General features: G+C 47.0%; 1 protein-coding gene and 1 pseudogene across 1 annotated transcript; both read left to right on the forward strand.

The window, feature by feature from the left end:
- Positions 1–9954: 9954 nt before the first annotated feature.
- Positions 9955–18960, forward strand: LOC136542176 (rab GTPase-activating protein 22-like). Its single transcript, XM_066534497.1, has 5 exons — positions 9955–10372; positions 11275–11410; positions 12030–12079; positions 16840–16893; positions 17230–18960. The coding sequence occupies exons 1-5, from the start codon at positions 10155–10157 to the stop codon at positions 18467–18469; spliced, it is 1698 nt and encodes a 565-aa protein (XP_066390594.1). The 5' UTR covers positions 9955–10154; the 3' UTR covers positions 18470–18960.
- On the forward strand, positions 15011–16825 carry LOC136542912 (uncharacterized; annotated as a pseudogene).
- Positions 18961–19380: the final 420 nt, after the last annotated feature.

A 19380-nucleotide genomic window follows, 5' to 3' on the forward strand; every position in this document is an offset into this window, starting at 1 on the left:
GGAGCAAGCTGAGGTCCACACCGTTCACTCGCTACGCGCAGAAAACAAGCAACCGTGGGCGTCCGCGTCCATTTAGGCGCTAGTAACGCCCTAATTCAAAAGCACAGACGGTGAGCATGTTTGTTAGTTAATTCAAAAGCATAGACGGTGAGCATGTTTGCTAGTTAATTCAAAAGCACAGACGGCGGCTTGTGGCGTTAGGATGGTGATTGAGGCCACAGAGCTGTAGAGTGCCACCAAGGCCAGCATATCCCCTTTCTTTGATGAGCTTGGATTGGAGTTCAATTTTTGGCATTATTTATATTCATCTTATTTTGAATTGAGTAAAATGCACGGTTCTTAAACTTTTACCGCATTCTCATCTGGATCATCAAACTAAAAAAGCGACCATCGGGTTCCTAATCTATTGCCGTCGCTCACCAACAAAAACATGCCACATTAGCGCCATCATCTGACGTGGCCATGCCACGTAGACAGCTCCTAGGTCAGGCCATCATGTCGACCAGCGTGGGCACGCCGCGGCGCTCTGCACGCGCGACGGGAGGAAAAGGAGGGGCCGAGCGCTGCTGCAGAGCCGTGTTTGGCAAAGAGCGCAGGCACGCAGGGTGGTACGGAGCAGCATGGAGTCAACGGCTGCGAGCGTATGGCCGGTGCTATCTATCTAGGAGCAAGAAGGAATGGACGGGGGACTCCACCCCAGGATGGCTCCACACACGGCGCCGGCCGCCGGACAGTTGGTCTGCGCCGGGAGATACAAGATGCATCTGCTCGAGCCCTGCAATAGGATTGCACCCACGTCTGGCCGCACGGAAGAGATCGACGCCGGATTCGTTCGTGAGCACCTGCGCCGGTCTGTGTCCACGCATGCTACACCGAGTTCCATTGTCAACGCCGACGGGAGGAATGCACGGAAGCCACGGCCTGTCGGAAGAGCAGGCACAGGAGAGCGAGGTCGGCCGGCTAACCACGCACGCCAATCAGCGGCTGATCAACGAATGCCCAAGCTATCAATATCTACCGTCAGGCCGTCACCACGACGCCGGAGTGCGTCGAGCTACATGCATGCAGGTGCGTGTGTGCTTGCAGATACGTGCTCACCGCTCACATGCAAGCTAACAAGCCAGGAGGCAGCCACATCTCTGCACACGATGCCAACGAGGAGGAGATCGACGGCACAACGGCACGGATAGCGGTGGCTCCCTGCTCATCTGTTCTTCAGATGGCTCTCTTCTTTCTCTCACCGAACGGGAGCAGGCGCAGCCGTCTCCGTTCTTTGCGCGAGCGCCACGTGACCCCACGCCTCGGCTCCGCCCTGCCGCGTGCGCCCCGGTCGTTCCTCTGCAGCAGCAGCCGTTGACTCCGCGCTGCTCCGTACCGCCCCGCGTGCCTGCGCTCTGTGCCGAGCAGGGCTCTGCAGGAGCGCCCCGCCCCTCCTTTTTCTCGTGACGCGCGAGCAGAGTGCCGTGGCGTGCCCAGGCCGGCTGGCATGATGGTCTGGAGCTGCCAATTTGTTTTTGTATCTATACCCATTTAGTACATGTGGACAACATCCTTTTTCAATAAAAAGTTTTAGCAAAAATCACCACCATCACCAAAACCTTTTGTTGGCAAGGCGTCAACCATGGTTGGATAAAAAAAACACTCCACATGAGATCATGAGATTCCATTAGCGTGACAAGAAATGAGAGGGTTAGACATCTAACGTTGAGCTTGTGAAAATAGCATGCTTATTAACACAACTTGGAGGCTAGCTCAAGATCTTGACTCCATAGTAGAAATTATCATCAAGGCTAAGTACTAACCTAATGCTTCGTTTAGTACTGCACCTATATATATGCGTGCCAAAAAATTTCGCTTCTAAGCCGGTTTTCCCAGCGGGTGTGGTGGCGTGCGTTTGTATCGGATGCTTGTTTCGCTTTCTATAAAAGCAGGGTTTACCTCTGTCATAAAAAAAAGTGTGCCAAAATTGACCTTCTAGACCTCTATTTTTAAAGTTAGAAATTATTTAGAGAGTAATGTCACTATTCAGTTTATCCATGCGGACATAAATATATGAAAACAATTGAAAGTGTTCTTATCATTGAACAATGATTAAGGGGAGTGGAGCGCATAGCAAATACATATGATAGCACAAGAGACATAAAGTTTTATCCTGGTTCACGTAGAGAGTGCCCTACGTTTAATGTATGTGGTTTGTATTGCTTATGCACCATATGAGGAATAAGACCGAGGATGTAACTAGGTAGTAATTAGGAGGCTCCCTAACCGGCTAACTTGCCTTATATAGTCCGAGGGAGTAGGGTTACAAAAAGATTCTTTCCAGACCAATTTACTTATTGATTTTCTAGTCAATTATAACAGAATCCCGATTAATCAGAGTAGATGTATGTATATATATATATATATATATATATATATATATATATATATATATATATATATATATATATATATATATATATATATGCCTTCTATACCAAGTCAGTGAAATTCTCTTAGGTAGATATCAAGACTCTAGATAGTCCACCTGGCCCATCCTATGTCTAGAGAGCCGTTTTTGTCCTCCATGATGATACCGATGCGCCATGTAATCATCACCAATCATGGTGTCCTTTGTGGTGACAAGTGCATATGTTCATGTAAACTTGAAATTAGAGCAAACTTTATTTGGCATCGGCCCCGTTCGCTGGTCTAAAACTTGACTGAAACTGACCGAAAAACATTGTTCCGGCTGAATTGTCATGAGAGAAAAACATTGTTCTGGCTGAAAAAAAGCCGAACATGGGGTAAGCCGAACAAGGCCATTGTGATATGGTTCCCAATATTAAATTATATTTTGGATGCTCATGGTCATCCTCATAGACTAGATTATAGCTTTAAAATTTTATACAAAAGGTGAAAAATAAAATAGATGTGTAGCATTCTGTCCTCGTTTTCCATTAAGGTTTGATAACTTTTTTTCTTCTGTTGCAATATGCCGTATGTTTGCTACTGAATAATAAAATCCGTAACGTATCAAAAGAAAAAAAAAAGTGGACAGTATTTTGGAGAGATAAATCACAAACTGGCGAATTCGCTGGCGGTCCAACCAATGTGCATGCCGAGGATTCAAATCAAACATTCAATGCATGGACGTCGACAGGTCATATAGCCACGCTCATGCTGCCACGGTCTCGCTGGCTGGCCGGCCGGCCGCCCCCGCCGACCCAGTTTGGCCGCCACTGCATTTTGCAGCCACAGTCTTCCTCGTGCGTCGGCGCCATCTGCCAATGCAGCCGCGGCAAACGTGCGACCTCTCGAGTTTGAACACCGAAACTCGAACACATGCTCCGGCCAAGATTCTTCTGTTTGTTCATAATAAAGTGCAGGTCGCATGACCTGGTCTTTAGAATAGGAGACACGTCGCTCATTTGCATGCCGCTGCTGCTGTGGGACATATTTGCCTGCTTTGTCTTCAGCGAGCGATGCAAATCTTGTGGGTAAAGTTAAATGTGCCCTTAGTACCCACACCATTGGATTCGCATTGAGAAAGGTGCACACATACCTATGTGTGGGTGGGTGCTAAGAGCACATGCCCTTAGGGGCAAAAAAAAAAAAACGATTGCATTTTGGAGGAGGTTAATAGCACTTTAACACGGTAGGGTCTATACATTTGATCGGCTAAAGTCATCCTCCGCTCGTCTAATAATTAGCTACTAAAAAAAATACTTGGGTGGATCCAACTAAGGTTAGCTATCTCAACCTAGCTAATAGATTGAAAAAAGACATTTTTGTCCTCACACGTACCGCCGTGCTCTCCCAATACTAAATAAAAAGGTAAAATTATTATGGACAAAATCACCTTATACATCTACTTTTTTAGCTGATGGATCCAAACAATGAATTAGCCAAATAACTATTCTAAGCTACTGGATCCGAACAGGATCTAAGATTATTTGTTAGCTGGAGCTAAAAATTAGCAATTAACTATATATAGTGCATATTTAATTGTTAGCTTGAGTTAAATATTAGCAATTAACTATATATATAGTGCATATTTAATTGTTAGCTGCAGCAAATATGAATTGTTTCACTAAAAATATGGAAAAATGCACCAACATCTATAACATTGAATTAGTTTCACTAAATTATCCATGAAATATGTCATATATAGGCCACGTTTAGTTCCAAAAAAAGTTTTTCAAAAAAGTGCTACAGTAACTATCACATCGAATCTTTCGATACGTGCATGGAGCATTAAATGTAGACAAAAAAACTAATTGCACAGTTTTGTTGGAAATCGTGAGACGAACATTTTGAGCCTAATTAATCCATGATTGAATACTAATTGCCAAATAAAAACGAAAATGCTACCGTAGCCAAATTCCCAAAATTCACCCAACTAAACAAGGCCATACAGTGCTTTTGTTTGAATTGCACATGCTTATATATTTTTTATAAAATTTTGATCAAAGTTTTAGAAATTTAACTTAACACAAAAGGCGACCTTATTGCATCAACCATTGCAGTTTTCTTAACTCAAAAACAAACCAACACATACTAGTATCAACAACAACAACAAAGCCTTTAAGTCCCAAACAAGTTGGGGTAGGCTAGAGTTGAAACCCAACAGAAGCAATCAAGGTTCAGGCACATGAATAGCTGTCTTTCAAGCACTCCTATCTAAGGCTAAGTCTTTAGGTATATTTCATCCTTTCAAGTCTTATTTTATTGCCTCTACCCAAATCAACTTCGGTCTTCATCTGCATTTCTTCACGTTACTATCCTGGCTTAGGATTCCACTACGCACCGGTGCCTCTGGAGGTCTCCGTTGGACATATCCAAACCATCTCAACCGATGTTGGATAAGCTTTTCTTCAATTGGTGCTACCCCTAATCTATCACGTATATCATCGTTCCGAACTTGATCCCTTCTTGTATGACCACAAATCCAACGCAACATACGTATTTTTCGCGACACTTATCTGTTGAACATGTCGTCTTTTCGTAGGCAACATTCTGCACCATACAACATAGCAGGTCTAATCACCGTCCTATAAAACTTGCCTTTTAGCTTCCGTGGTACCCTTTTGTCACATAGGACACAAGATGCTTGCCGCCACTTTATCCATCATGCTTTGATTCTATGGCTAACATCTTTATCAATATCCCCGTCTCTCTGTAGCATTGATCCTAAATATCGAAAGGTATCCTTACTGGGCACTACTTGACCTTCTAAATTAATATCTTCCTCCTCCCGAGTAGTAGTGCCAAAGTCACATCTCATATACTCAGTTTTAATTCTACTAAGTCTAAAATCTTTGGACTCCAAAGTCTCTCGCCATAACTCTAGTTTCTGATTCACTCCTGTCCGACTTTCATCAACTAGCACTACATCGTCCGCGAAAAGCATACACCAAGGAATGTCCCCTTGTATGTCCCTTGTGACCTCATCCATCACTAAGACAAATAAATAAGGGCTCAAAACTGACCCTTGATGTAGTCCTATCCTAATCGGGAAGTCATCCGTGTCTCCATCACTTGTTTGAACTCTAGTCACAATATTGTTGTACATATCTTTAATGAGCCCGACGTACTTTGTTGGGACTTTATGTTTGTCCAAAGCCCACCACATAACATTCCTTGGTATTTTATCATAAGCATTCTTCAAGTCAATAAAAACCATGTGTAGATCCTTTTTCTTCTCTCTATACTGCTCCATAACTTATCTTATTAAGAAAATGGCTTTCATGGTTAACCTTCCGGGCATGAAACCAAATTAGTTCATAGAAACCCGCGTTATTGCTCTCAAGCGATGCTCGATAACTCTCTCCTATAGCTTCATAGTATGGGCACATCAACTTAATTCTCTAGTAATTAGTACAACTTTAAATATCCTCTTTATTCTTGTAGATCGGTACCAATATACTTCTCCTTCACTCATCAGGCATCTTGTTCGGTCGAAAAATATGGTTGAACAGGTTGGTTAATCACACTATAACTATGTCCCCGAGGCATCTCCACACCTCGATTGGAATATCATCCGGTCCCATCGCCTTACCTTCTTTCATTCTTTTCAACACCTCTCTGATCTTAGATTCTTAGATTCTCCGCACAAAGCGCATATTAGTGTCATCAAAAGAGTCATCCAACTGAAACATTGTGTCCATATTATCACCATTGAACAATTTGTCAAAATACTCTTGCCATCGATGTCGGATCTCATCCTCCTTCACCAAGAGATGCTCCCTTTCATCCTTAATGCACTTAACTTGGTTGAAGTCCCTTGTCTTTCTCTCATGAACTCTAGCCATCCCATAAATATCCTTCTCTTCTTCCTTTGTACTCAAATGTTGGTAAAGATCCTCGTACGCTCTACCCTTTGCCACACTTACAGCTCATTTTGCAGTCTTCTTTACCACCTTGTACTTCTTTATGTTGTCCACACTCCTGTCACGTTACAAGCGTCTATAGCATTCTTTCTTCTCCTTAATAGCCCTTTGGACTTCCTCATTCTACCACCAAGTATCTTTAGCCTCGCCTCCACTTCCTTTGGTTACTCCACACATCTCTGAGGCCACCTTCCGAATGTTGGTTGCCATCTTCTCCCACATGTTGTTTATGTCCTCTTCTTTCTTCCAGGAGCCATCTTTGATAACCCTTTCCCTGAATACCCCTGACATCTCCCCTTTTAGTTTCCACCACTTTGCTATTTCAATATTAGCTTGTTTATCCTTACGGGCACGCACCTGAAAACAAAAGTCTACCACCAAAAGCTTATGTTGAGAAACAACACACTCCGCTGGTATCACCTTGCAACCCAAGCATGCTCGCTTATCCTTTCTTCTTGCGAGGACAAAGTCAATCTGGCTAAAGTGTTGTCCGCTACTGAAGGTCACTAGATGAGATTCTCTCTTTCTAAAGAAAGTGTTGGCTATCATCAGGTCAAAAGCTACAGCGAAGTCCAGAACTTCTTGCTCCTCTTGAATCCTACTACCATACCTAAAACCTTCATGAACTGCCTCGAAGCCTGCGCTTGTAGTACCTACATGCCCATTAAGATCTCTTCCTATAAAAAGCTTCTCACTACTAGGTACAACTCTAATTAGACCATCTAAGTCTTCCTAGAACTGTCTCTTAGCACTCTCGTCGAGGCCTACTTGGGGGGCATACGCACTAATTACGTTCAAGACCATATCACCAACGACAAGCTTGACTAAGATAATCCTATCTCCTTGCCTTCTCACTTGCACCACACCATTCTTGAGGCTCTTATCAATCAAAACTCTTACTCCATTTCTATTAGCGGCTATCCCTGTGTACCAAAGCTTAAAACCTGTATTGTCCACCTCCTTCGCCTTTTGACCCTTCCATTTAGTCTCTTAAACGCATAATATATTTACACGCCTCCTAATCGCGGTATCATCTAATTCTCTTAATTTACCTGTAAGCGACCCTACATTCCAACTACCTAAACGGATCCTAGTTCGTTCGACTAGCTTCCTTACCCTTCGCACCCGTCGACTCAGATGTGAAGACCCTTGCTCATTTTCACTACATCCAGGCGCCGATGTAGCGCGCCACTAAGGAAGCGACGACCCAATCCTTGTTCACTTGACACCATGCCCAGATCACGACACGGCCCATCACCAAGGGGGTGCCAACCCGGTCCTTGCCCATTTAACACCATACCTAGGTTCCGATATGGCGTGCCGCTGAGAGGGTTACGTCCCAATGATTTTCTTTCGGGTTTCATCTTCATTAGAATGGCTAGATTTAACGTTGGCTCGCCACGCCTATCACAACCATCCTCCTTTAACAGGGTTTTGGACCTGCTATGTTGAGACAATATAGGCGGAGTTCAACACATACTGGTATGCACATAACAATAGATGATCCAGCTCCAAGACATCCATGAGATAGATATCAATAGCTCCAAGAAATATTGGATCTGGAATTAGAGATATGTTGATCGGCATCTATATTATTTCATTTTATTTATTTGGACTAGATTTAGATACTTTAATTAATTTAATTTAACTTACAAACTAGTATATATCTATCTTGGATCTTAAAACTGAAGTTGTGTCAATCAGGCCCTTAAGTGAATTTCATGGAAATTATGTGCAGCACTCTCTGTCAACATTTATTTGCAATCCATCTTCACTATAATTTGTGCATGCATTATGGACTATTATGATGTCGTTTCAGTGTGACGTTTCCAGAACCGTGTTGCCTCAAGAAGCGAACGACCAGTTCAAAGCGTCGGTCCACGTCCAAGCTTTTCGTGTTTTTCAAAAGCAAAAATATTTTCAGGTTGTGTGGCGCACATCCGAGGCAATGACAAGTTGCGATTTTCCACGAGCTAAACGTGTCGTCTAGGAAGTCAATCCATCTCGTTTACCTCTATAGGTGGCCAACGGGCCGGGCCGGCCTGGTACGGCATGGGCCCGTGCTAGGCACGGTCCGATGGAGGTTGGGCCCGCACGGCACGCCGTGCCTTCCGGGCCGTGCCGAACTGGGCTTTGTGCCTGGCTGACGGCTCAAGCATGGTCTGTTGGGCCGCTTTTCGTGCCGGGCTAGCCCGAAAAGCACGCCACGGCCAACGGGCCAAGCCAGTCTGAGGCCCACTGACCGCCGACAGAGAAAGGGAAGGGGAAGCAGGAGAGGTGACGGCGACCGTTGGCGTGCTGGGCGCCGAGGAATCGAGCTGCTCGAGGTCGGCCACTGCGCTTGCCGCCATCGTGCTCGAAGCCGCCGCCGCCGCTGGATCCGACGCTGGAAGCCGACGCGGGCGATGCGGCTGCACGAGGGAGGGCGTGGAGAAGGTGGCCTGTGGTGCGGTGGTGTAAGGCCGCGAGCGGGAGGAAGGGGCGAGGAGGTGAGCGCGACCAAGCGAGAGGGCCGGGAGGCGAGTCGCGAGATAGATCGAGAGGGAGTGCGACAGGGTTGCGGGGGTGGGGTCGTGGAAGGGGGAATGAGTGCGGCGGGGGTTAGGGATTAGAGTGGGCTCTTACTCTTAGCAGGCCGTGGGAGGAAGTCGGGTCGCTACCGGGCCTGCCATTGTAGGCCGGGCCGGGCCGGGCTGGCACGTCGTGCCTGGGGTAAGGCCCAGGCACGGCCTGCTACCCCGGCTCGTGCCAGCCCGAGCCCGCACGTCACCAGGCCAGGCCGTGTTCATGTCAGGCTAAAATTGCAGGCTTCGTGCTGGCCATCGTGCCGTGGGCTGTATGGACATCTATATTTACGTCCATACCTTTGCTAACCTCACACTTTGTCTACACACGCTGTATGTAGAAATGGTAAAAAATATGTCTCTTTTCTAGGATAATATAATATAAGTCAAGATAAGGCTGATAATATATGCCTAGTGGTCGCATGAATTCTCCTGGTATTTTTTTCCAGGACGAAAATCTTTTCGGAATTAACCGTGTGGATTTGGATTTGGTCGCCCAATACTTCGTCTGAAATTCTCAGTGGTAAATACTTGTAGTATGGATTACAGTTGTCAAGTCCAAAAAAAAAAAACGTCTCTGGGCTCTGGATCAGAATCAATGACCCGTCTGCTGCTTGTAGATGAAGGTCACCGAAAATTGCATCCCAATCGGATAAACATCACCAATAGTTGACCTTGAAAGCCGTCTAAAATTTCAGGATATAGGCAAATATTAAATGCCGGAACATTTTTTTTCTCTGTCGATAATTCAATGCTGGAACGTTGAGTGTCCTACAATGCAAAGGCCCCCGCCGGGACGGGGTAGGTCTATCATCTATTGCCCTCTTCATTCACTGGCCTGTGGACCCCGTAGCGACACGGCCAAGAAAGGCCCCACATGGCAGGTCCGAACGGGGCCCGTTCAAACGCGCACGGCACCCACTCCCACTCTCTCCCTTCCTTGTGGCTCGGCCTCGGGTCTTATTGGCGTCACATGCTCTCTCCCTACACTTTCTCCCCCGTGTCCCGTTGCTAAAAGCTTAAAGAGAGAAACCAAATCGGACAGTCCTCTGCCCAAGCGGCGCGCGGGGTGGGGGGCGGGCGTACGCCGGCGGCGAGATCCTGCGGTGGCGGGGGCATGGCAGCAGGGAGGCGGGGCCCGGCGGAGTGGTGGCGCTAGCGGCGGAGGGCAGCTGTTGGGTGGGTGGTGGGGGTTTCGGGGTAGGTGGGTGAGAAGGACATGAAGGCGCTGCGGCGATCCAGCACCTCGTCCTCTCCGTCGTCGTCGTCGTCCTCGCCGACGGCCGCGTCCTCCCCGCCGTCCTCGTCGTGGATCCACATCCGCTCTCTCCTCGTCGCCGCCGCGTCCTCGTCCTCCTCCGCGGTGGCTGCGGTGTCGTCTGTGGCGGCCGCCTCGTCCTCTTCCTCGCCGGCGTCGTCCTCGCCGCACTCGGATCGGTGGGTTTCTCCCTTCGGATTAGCGAAAGGCGCTGCCTTTAGGACTTGAAATGCCTCGTATTCGGTTCTTGTTACATGTGGTTCATTTGACTGCTGTTGATCTGGTTCTGTGGACCCTGCCCGAGCTTGCTGTGTTGTAATTAGTGGTCTGAATGCGACCTAGGTACTCAAATTAGAGTGTTTTATGTGCTCTGATATAATGATTTAGATTGGAGCATAGAGTAGAGGTGTACCGTGTACGTGGATTCATGGCTCAGTGCACTTCCACGCATGTGTGAATCCACTGTGCCATCAATCGGTTGCCAAGGCCATGAACTAGTAACTTCAGTATGTTTATTTTCAGTTTCAGTTGTGTTAGTGACATGATGCTTCCCTTATGTGTTTCTGAATATAATTAAGGTCTACGTGGCTTTACTTCTAGATCAGTGACACACTGACGCCTCTAGGGAGTAAGATCACAGCTTATGAAGTCTTCTCAAGTGTTAGTTCATAATGTTAGACTTGCATGTCGTATCTGGTTGTTTATGGCTAACCTGTTTCAAGTTAGTTCATCCAGGGACAATAAGACCGCCATAAGCAGTGCCCAGTTATTTACAAGCAACCAGAGAAAGTTGTTTCTGTGTTTAGTTCAGTTGATAAGACTGTCAATTCTTTCTTTTTGTAACTTGATCTATTTCTTGTACATGCTGTATTAAGTTTAGCATTGTATGTTCAAATCTTGTTTAAGGTGTCATAATGAGGACTTCAGCTTTAGATAGACCAATGGATGCAGTATGTGCATCATGTAATACTGAAGCATGTTACTGTACATTTAATTTCTCAGTTGATATACCGACATTATTGTCGTTGATCTATCTGATTGGTTATACCATTTGCTGAATATATGCCCTATATGGTCACAGGGGTGGTATTAAATCTCCATGGTCCCGAAGGAAAAGAAAACGAGCACTTTCTCGTGAACAGTGGGAGAGTCTGTTTTCAGCACATGGAAAGCTTCGTGATGGTGGAAAGAAGTTTCTCAAGAAAGTTCGCAGTGGTGTAAGTACAGTGTTTATTCATTTTCCATCCATATCATCCAGATATAGGTTGCATCAGAGTTGGCTATCTGTTGTACTCCCTCCATACTAAAAACTGAAGTCGTTTTGGACAAGGCTTGGGTCAAACATTGGGAATATAAATCATGAATAACTTTTAAGTTGTTGAGTTTGGAAATGTGAAAACCATATGTATAGATTTGTCTTGAAAAATACTTTCACAAAAATTTACATATATCACTTTTTGATAAATATCTTTATAAAAATAAGTAGTCAAAGTTATGAAGGGCGGGCCTGGTGCAAGCGGTAGAGTCTTACTGCCTGTGACCGGAAGGTCCCGGGTTCGAGTCGCGGTCTCCTCGCATTGCACAGGCGAGGGTAAGGCTTGCCACTGACACCCTTCCCTAGACCCTGCACAGAGCAGGAGCTCTCTGCACTGGGTACGCCCTTTAGTCAAAGTTATGCTTTGGAGACCGTGTCACTGCCCAAAACGACTTCATTTTTTAGTATGGAGGGAGTATGTAGTAATACAGTCATGTTGATATCTCTTCTGTTATGGAAATGTTTGTATCTTAGAGTCCAACTGCATTACTGACATAAATGCCCCTCTTTTTTTGTACCAGGGCATTGAACCAAGCATTAGGGCTGAAGTTTGGCCCTTCCTACTAGGAGTGTGAGTTACTTGATCTCTTTTACCCATCCTGTAAATTTATAACTGCTGATTTTTTTGTGTAAGTTTAATATTACACCTATGCATGTCAATACTCAATACCTTCCAAAGCGTCATGTTATTTATTTGATTAAGATATTGCCTCGTTAATTATTGGCCTAGTGTCAATTCCGTCGTTTTTTTGTCCTTCAAATTTGAATCCAGGGATTAATAACAGCTTTCTATAAATCGGTGTCAGTTCAGTTTTTATGAGCCTCAATGAATTACTGGTTAATGCCAAACTAGCTGTATAAGTGGTACCTACTAATTGTTTTTAACTAGATCAATCTTGAACTCTGTATAAATAAATTTCAAGGTGATAATTACTTGTTTGTGTGGCAGGTTTTTCTTTTTAGAAACCCTAAACGTTTAAATCTGACAGTTAAATACTATCCTTTTTAGAAATATAACTTAAATAGAATGCTACTAATTGTATGCTTACAGCTCTCTCATGCGATGTTTCCGCTGTGCATTGTGCACAGGCCACTGGTATTCGTACATATGGCTTTGCCTGCAATGGTCACTGCTACATCTACAACTCTTATCTTTGTCACTGGAAAGCTAGGAATTTTGTAGGTTTATATCAGGAAGATGGCTTATTAAGGCTGTGTTTGGTTTAGCTTCTGGAAACTGCTTCTGCTGCCAAAAAGCAGAAAGCCAACCAAACAAGTAAAACCAGAAGCTGCTTTCGTGTAGTACAATTTTTGCAGCACCTTGACCCTTGCCTTTTGCTTTGAACTTTCAGCTTTTCCAAATGGGTGGAAATAGATAAATGTTACAGCTGTTTCAAGGGAGATAAAGAGATGGGGGTAGGTTTTATAGTTATTTTAACCAAACAACCTACAACTTTTTCACAGCACATAAGTCACAGCAGCTTTTCCACAGCTCAGAGCAGTTTTTTTACAGCCCATAGCTAAACCAAACAGACCCTAAGTATTAACTATTAAACCAGAGTATAGGAGCATTCAGTTGTATTTATTTTCGGGAGAATCCCATATTACACCTCCAGAATTTTCTTGTTCATTTAGTTTACCACCTGCACTATGAACCCGCATACATTATGACCCTCAATTATCAGAACCGTCTACTTCACCCCCTATCCCTGAAACCCCCGTAGTTTTTGGTGATCTGGTGGAGTGGTGGTGGTTTTTAGGGGTGGATATCGAGCCGGCTCGGCTCGGATCAGCTCAAGTTGGCTCATTATCCTAACGAGCTGGCTCGGCTCGATTTGTTTGCCAGCTCTTGCTGGCTCACTCAGCTCGCGAGCTCAATGACGATGCCATGTTAAACAAATCCCCAAAGCTTAGGTTGCACAATAATACACATCCAATAGTGAAATTGGACCATAACCGAACCAAAATCCAGAAGGAATAGAATATGAATCCCCAGATTCTAACACTAACCGAGCAAACAATCGAAGCCAAACATCCAAACGTGCCATAAATCAATGAAATCACTGAAGTAGAACACAAATCAGCTGGACAAAATTCGAATCATTCAATCCAAATGCAGGACTCCAACGTGCAGTGAGGTCGTGACACTAGGCTTCACCTCCTACGCGCCAAGGAAGTGTATCTGCCCTCTAGTCTCCATGCTCGGCAGCTCTAGCTTGGACGACGGCGAGTAGGCAGCGGACGGTGCTTGCAAGCAGTCAAGCTAGCGGCTGGTGTGATGTTGGGAGGCGCTAGCTTGGACGCCGGCGCTTAGGCAGGCTGGTGCGATGATTAGGAGGCGCTCAATGGGGATGGTTCAAGCTAGGTGGATGATTGGGATTTGGGAGGTGCTGGATGGGGATGGTTCGATGGAGTCCGGTGAGGGAGGGAGGGAGGTTTGCTAGACGCTAGTTAAGTAAAAAAAAGCACAAGTCTAGCACATGTAACATGTTCAGGCGTGAGAGAGCCGAGGGTATCTAGCGATGTGTATATTTATGCCAGGCTTGTGTGGCTTGTGAGCTGGCTCGTTAACGTAACAAGCTGAAATGCCAACTCGAGCTAGCTCATTATGTTAACGAGTCGAGTTGAGCAGGTCACGAGTCGAGCGAGCTGGCTAGCCACGGGTATTTTGTCCAGCCCTAGTGGTTTTAACATGCAAGTACTCTGTCAGCTGAGTAAATTGCACGGCCGGTCCTTAAAGTATTGGGCTGATTTCGTCTGGGTCCCTAAACTATGAAATCGCACTCTTGACTCCCCAATCTACTTAATTCGGTTCATTTAGGTCCTAAACCGCCCAGGCGGTGTCAAGCAGTCAACGTGGCTGTCCATGTATGTACGTGAGGCACATGTGACCCTCGGCAGTTACTGGCTTTTTAGCCAAAAAGCCCCCGCACGAAAAGCCTGCGCCTCCTGCGTGCTTGTCGGCGCTGGCGGCACGGCCTGCTTGTCCCGCGGCAGCAGGGCTCGAGACTGGCGCTGCAGGCGTAGCTCGTGCCCGCGACGCGCACAGCCCGCAAGCGCTATCGTACGCTCGCCCACGTTTCGCCCGTCCGCATGCACTCTGCTCGCCCGCGCACAGCCCGCCCGCCCCCATGCGCTTCGCCTGCGCTTCGCTCGCATGGGCTCCGCCCTGCTCGCCCGCCCGCATGTGCTGCCGTACACGCTCGCCCGCGCTACGCTCACATGCGCCCTTTTCTTCTTCTGCAACGGCGAGCGCCCGCAGCCTCTTCTGCTACGGCATGGCCCCGGTGGCGCGGCTCCTCACGCGGACGGATGCAGCAGGCGCAACGGCCCCTCGCGCGGCCAGATATAGCAGGTCCTCGCGTGGCTATGGCGGAGCGGCCCCTCGCGCAGCCCTTCGCGGCGCGTGTGCGGGCGTCCGTCGAGTCGTCCTCGCTCTCTGTGGTGCTGGTGGGCGCACGCCGCCGCGGCCACGCACGGCGCCGACTACGTGGAGCAGCACATGCACAGCCTGCTCTGGAGCGTCGCCGTGGTGCTGGAGGCCGTCGAGCTTGTCTCGGAGGTCACGGGGTCCGACTCGGACGAGCTCGCCCGGCGGCGGCTGCTGTTCGCCAAGGACTACGACAGGGACATGCTGGAGCCGAGGCTATTCCGGCAGAGGCTCAGCGCGCGGTACCTGGCGACGCGTGAGCTCGCCGCCAGGATGGACGCGGCGTGGAAGGAGGACTGGTGGCTCCTGTCGCGGTACCTTGATGAACGGAGGAGCCCGGGCTCGCCAGAGCCGTTGGTGCGGGAAGGTGCACCCGGCGTCCGTGCTCCTGCAGGGCGACTTCCACGTCCGAAGGCGGCTGGTGGGCAACCTCAAGGAGGTGCAGTGGATGGGGGAGGCCTTCGCGGTGAAGCACTTCGTCGGCGCCGACGCCGTGGGCGTCGAGGCCGCGCTGCTCACCTCTGTGGCGAGCCCCGGCCGGATGCTGAAGCCCTTCCCGCTCGCCGTCGTCGTTGACGTGATGCTGCAGATCGCGCGCGGGGCCGCTCCTAGTGCAGACCGGCTTCCCGACCTCCCTCGCCGACAGTGTCATCAAGAACCACGGCCGCCTCAGGAACCCCAGACGGCGGCACCGCGCCCCCGGCGCCGACCCGACGCTCACCGCTGCCACGGAGCCGGCGCTCGTTGTGCCCCAGCAAAGGCGTGAGCTTTCGGTGGATCACGACGCCGCGGCGGCGGCGGCGGCAGGAGCACCGGTGCCATCCTGGAGACAGTGGCCACGCTCGCGTCGGTGGCGCTATCGTGGATCGAGTCCGAGACGAAGGAAGAGGTGGATTCGCGCCGCGAGCGCGGGCGCGGATCCGTCTCGCCGATCCGCGAGGCGGCGGAGTCGCCCAGGCTGAGCTGCGGCGAGTGCGAGTCCGACAACGGAGGCAGCGACGCCGCCTCGCTCTGCTCTCCCGACGCCGGTAGCGGTGGCCTCGTCGCCGGGAAGCTCCCGGCGCTGGCGCTGGCCGTGCTCTGCGCGGCGTTCTCCAGCTCAGTCGAGAGAGTTCCAGCAGGGCAGGCCAGCAGGTAGCAGAGAGTTCAGTGAGCAGGGAGCGGCCCCGCGTGGCCCGGCGGGCGCAGGGACGCCAGGAGGCGGCGCAGGCGGAGGACGGGTGCTTCAGCGCGCTCGTTGGCATTGCGTACGTGGACAGCCACTTGACACCGCCTGGGCTGTTTAGAACCTACATGGACCGAATTAAGTAGATTGAGTAGCCAAGAGTGCGATTTCATAGTTTGGGGACCCAGACGAAATCAGCCCAATACTTTAAGGACCGGCCGTGTAATTTACTCTTAAAAAATTAACAAAACTATATGAACATGGTACTGTAGCATTAACTATGTAAAAGCCACTTCCAAGTTAATGAAAACCTTGGTGGATTCTGAACTACAGAGTTTGTAAACAGTTTTCTTATTTGAGGCTTGTAAAATGTAGGGTTGCATAGTGCATAAATGAGAAAAATATAAGTGTTCAGGTGTGTAATGTGGACCTTTTCCTTCTCCCATTTTCTTATTAGTTAACGAAATTCAGAACAAGCAATTAGTGTGCTCTCGTGTCTTGTCTGGAATATGAATAATCTATCTTGTAGGAATGTGATTTTGCAAGATAGCTTTAGTTTATGGCCGGCTGCTGAATACTCAACACATCATACATTTAGTATTATCAGCACAGTATGGTGTCAAGCTTGTTCATATTTGCCCATTTACCTGAAAGTAAAGTTTTGTTTATGTGCTTACTATGTTGTGCTTGGTGAACTTTTGTTCATGGAGATTGAGCTTCTGTGTTTTATCTGCAGCTATGATCTGAATAGCTCTGAAGAGGAAAGGAACTCTGTCAAGATCAAGAAAAGGTAACATTCACCATTTTGAAGGCTTTTCTTTGGTGATAACTGGCACATGTTTATAGATCTGTTTGGGTACTTGGTTTACGCTGCAAGTGTTCATTTGGCTCAATGTACCATGTCCACGTTTCCTATGAAGCAAGAGTGCGAGACTAAGAAATATCATGTAGCACTTGAGCAGCATCCATTGACTTCTTAATCTCTTTAGTAAATTCAGAAGAGGTTGATATTGTAAGTTTGAAAGGAAATGGAACTAGGACATCCTATTGCCATTCATGTACTGTTTATTTCTTTATTTCTTATATGATCTGTTGGAAATTTTTAATTGGTATGATATTGGTACAGGAAAGAGTATGAAAAGCTGAGGAGGCAGTGCCAACAAATTCTGAATGGGTATAAGGGAAATTGGTTGAAGGCAATAACTGAAGTTAATAACGAGGAGTGTTCTAGTTTAGAAGGTACTGCTGAAGGGTCAGAATCACCTTGTTTTGAAAATGCCAATGCTATACCTGCTCCTGTTTCACTCGAGGAGCTGAAACCTGAACAGAGTGAAGCTGACCAACCAGAGAGCATTCCCTGTGCTGTCATTGAATGTATGGAAGAAGATGCAGATGAGTTAGCTTATGCATATCCATGCATAGCAGAGTCAGAATCATCTGATTCTGAATCATCCGATGAGGATGACCCTGGAAGGATATCTGTGTCTGGCGAGGAGAACTGTGATCCAGATCCTAAATATACCAGGAGCACTTCATTCAAGGCAGATTTTTTTAGGTCTAGCAGAACCTCAGAGGACTTTGCCACATGGCAGCGCATTATAAGGTTGGATGCTATCCGGTCAAACAGTGAATGGATTTTGTTCTCTCGCAACCAAGCTGAAGTTCCCAAGGAGAGAGCATTGCAGTCTGCAGCGTCTGTTGGGTTGAAAGATTATGATCACTTAGAGCCCAATATGATTTATCATGCTGCCCGATTAGTTGGGTTGCTTGAGGCATATGCGGTCTATGATCCAGAGATTGGCTACTGCCAAGGTATGAGTGATCTGTTATCACCTATCATTGCGGTGATGGAAGAGGACGACGAAGCGTTTTGGTGTTTCGTTGGTTTCATGAGGAAAGCAAGGCACAACTTCAGGCTTGATGAGGTTGGAATAAGAAGGCAGTTGAAGATTGTCTCTCAGATTATCAAGCGCAAAGATTCGCACCTGTATAGGCATCTGCAGAAGCTGCAGGCTGAGGACTGTTTCTTTGTGTACAGAATGGTGGTAGTTCTCTTCAGGAGAGAGCTCACTTTTGAGCAAACTTTGTGCCTGTGGGAGGTTATGTGGGCTGACCAGGCAGCTATACGAGCCGGGATCGGGAGGTCCACCTGGGGAAGGATAAGACTGCGTGCTCCTCCAACTGACGACTTGTTACTTTATGCCATCGCCGCTTGTGTCCTGCAGAGGAGGAAGCTAATAATTGAGAAGTATAGTAGCATGGACGAGATATTGCGAGAGTGCAACAGCATGGCTGGGCAGCTCGACGTCTGGAGGCTGCTAGATGATGCACATGACCTGGTTGTTAACCTTCATGATAAAATCTGATCTGGTGGTGAGTGCTGTTCTTCGCTCTCATGGGGGAGCAGGTGTAAGCCTCAACAGAAGAAAAAAATGTGGTTCCTTCACCACCTACTGAAAGTATTCTATTATCTGCTATTCGTTCCGAGCACAGAACCAACTTCTAGGTATAGAGAATGTTGTAACTTAGAGTGAGGACTCGAGTGTCCTCGCAAAGAAAAGGCTGAAAGATTGTTTGGTGTTAGTGAGGCACTGTAAACTGTTCGTTGTTTAACTTGTTATAGGCAAAACAGAGTTTCCTGGGATGGCACTTCATCAATTTTATGCATCCGCGCTCGAGTTCACTAGTTGAAATGTGCAAGGTAGTATGGTTTCTCAATGTAAGACTTTGTTTCTCATGTGTTTGGCTGGTGTTAAATTGTCACCACCAGATGCTGACACCAATTTCGTTGTGCAACTACCAGGAAAACATTGCTGAAATTCGGGCACCAAACTGAATAAGTGCTGAATCTGATTTATACTTCCTCCATTTCAAATTATAAGTCATCTTATTTTTTTAGTTAATATTTTTTATTATATATCTTAATATCTAGATGTATAGCAAAAATAATATAGCTAGAAATGACAAAACGACTTATATAATTTGAAACGGAGGTAGTAAGTTCCTTTTTTTTAAGGAACGTAGGCTGAAACGCATTCACAAACAAAACTGAAGAAAACTCTCCCTTACCACATTGCCCTAACTTACTTCCTTTGTCCCAAAATAATTGATACTTTAGATTAAAAAATTGATATTTTGGCTATGAACTCTCAAAATAGTTGATATTTTAGTTAAGTATCAAGGCCTTATTTAGATTGAGGTTAGGAATCAGTATTTGATACTGTAGCACTTTCGTTTGTATTTGATAATTATTGTCCAATCATGGTCTAACTAGGCT

The sequence above is a fragment of the Miscanthus floridulus genome, chromosome 3 (assembly GCF_019320115.1).
Source record: "Miscanthus floridulus cultivar M001 chromosome 3, ASM1932011v1, whole genome shotgun sequence".
NCBI lineage: Eukaryota > Viridiplantae > Streptophyta > Magnoliopsida > Poales > Poaceae > Miscanthus > Miscanthus floridulus.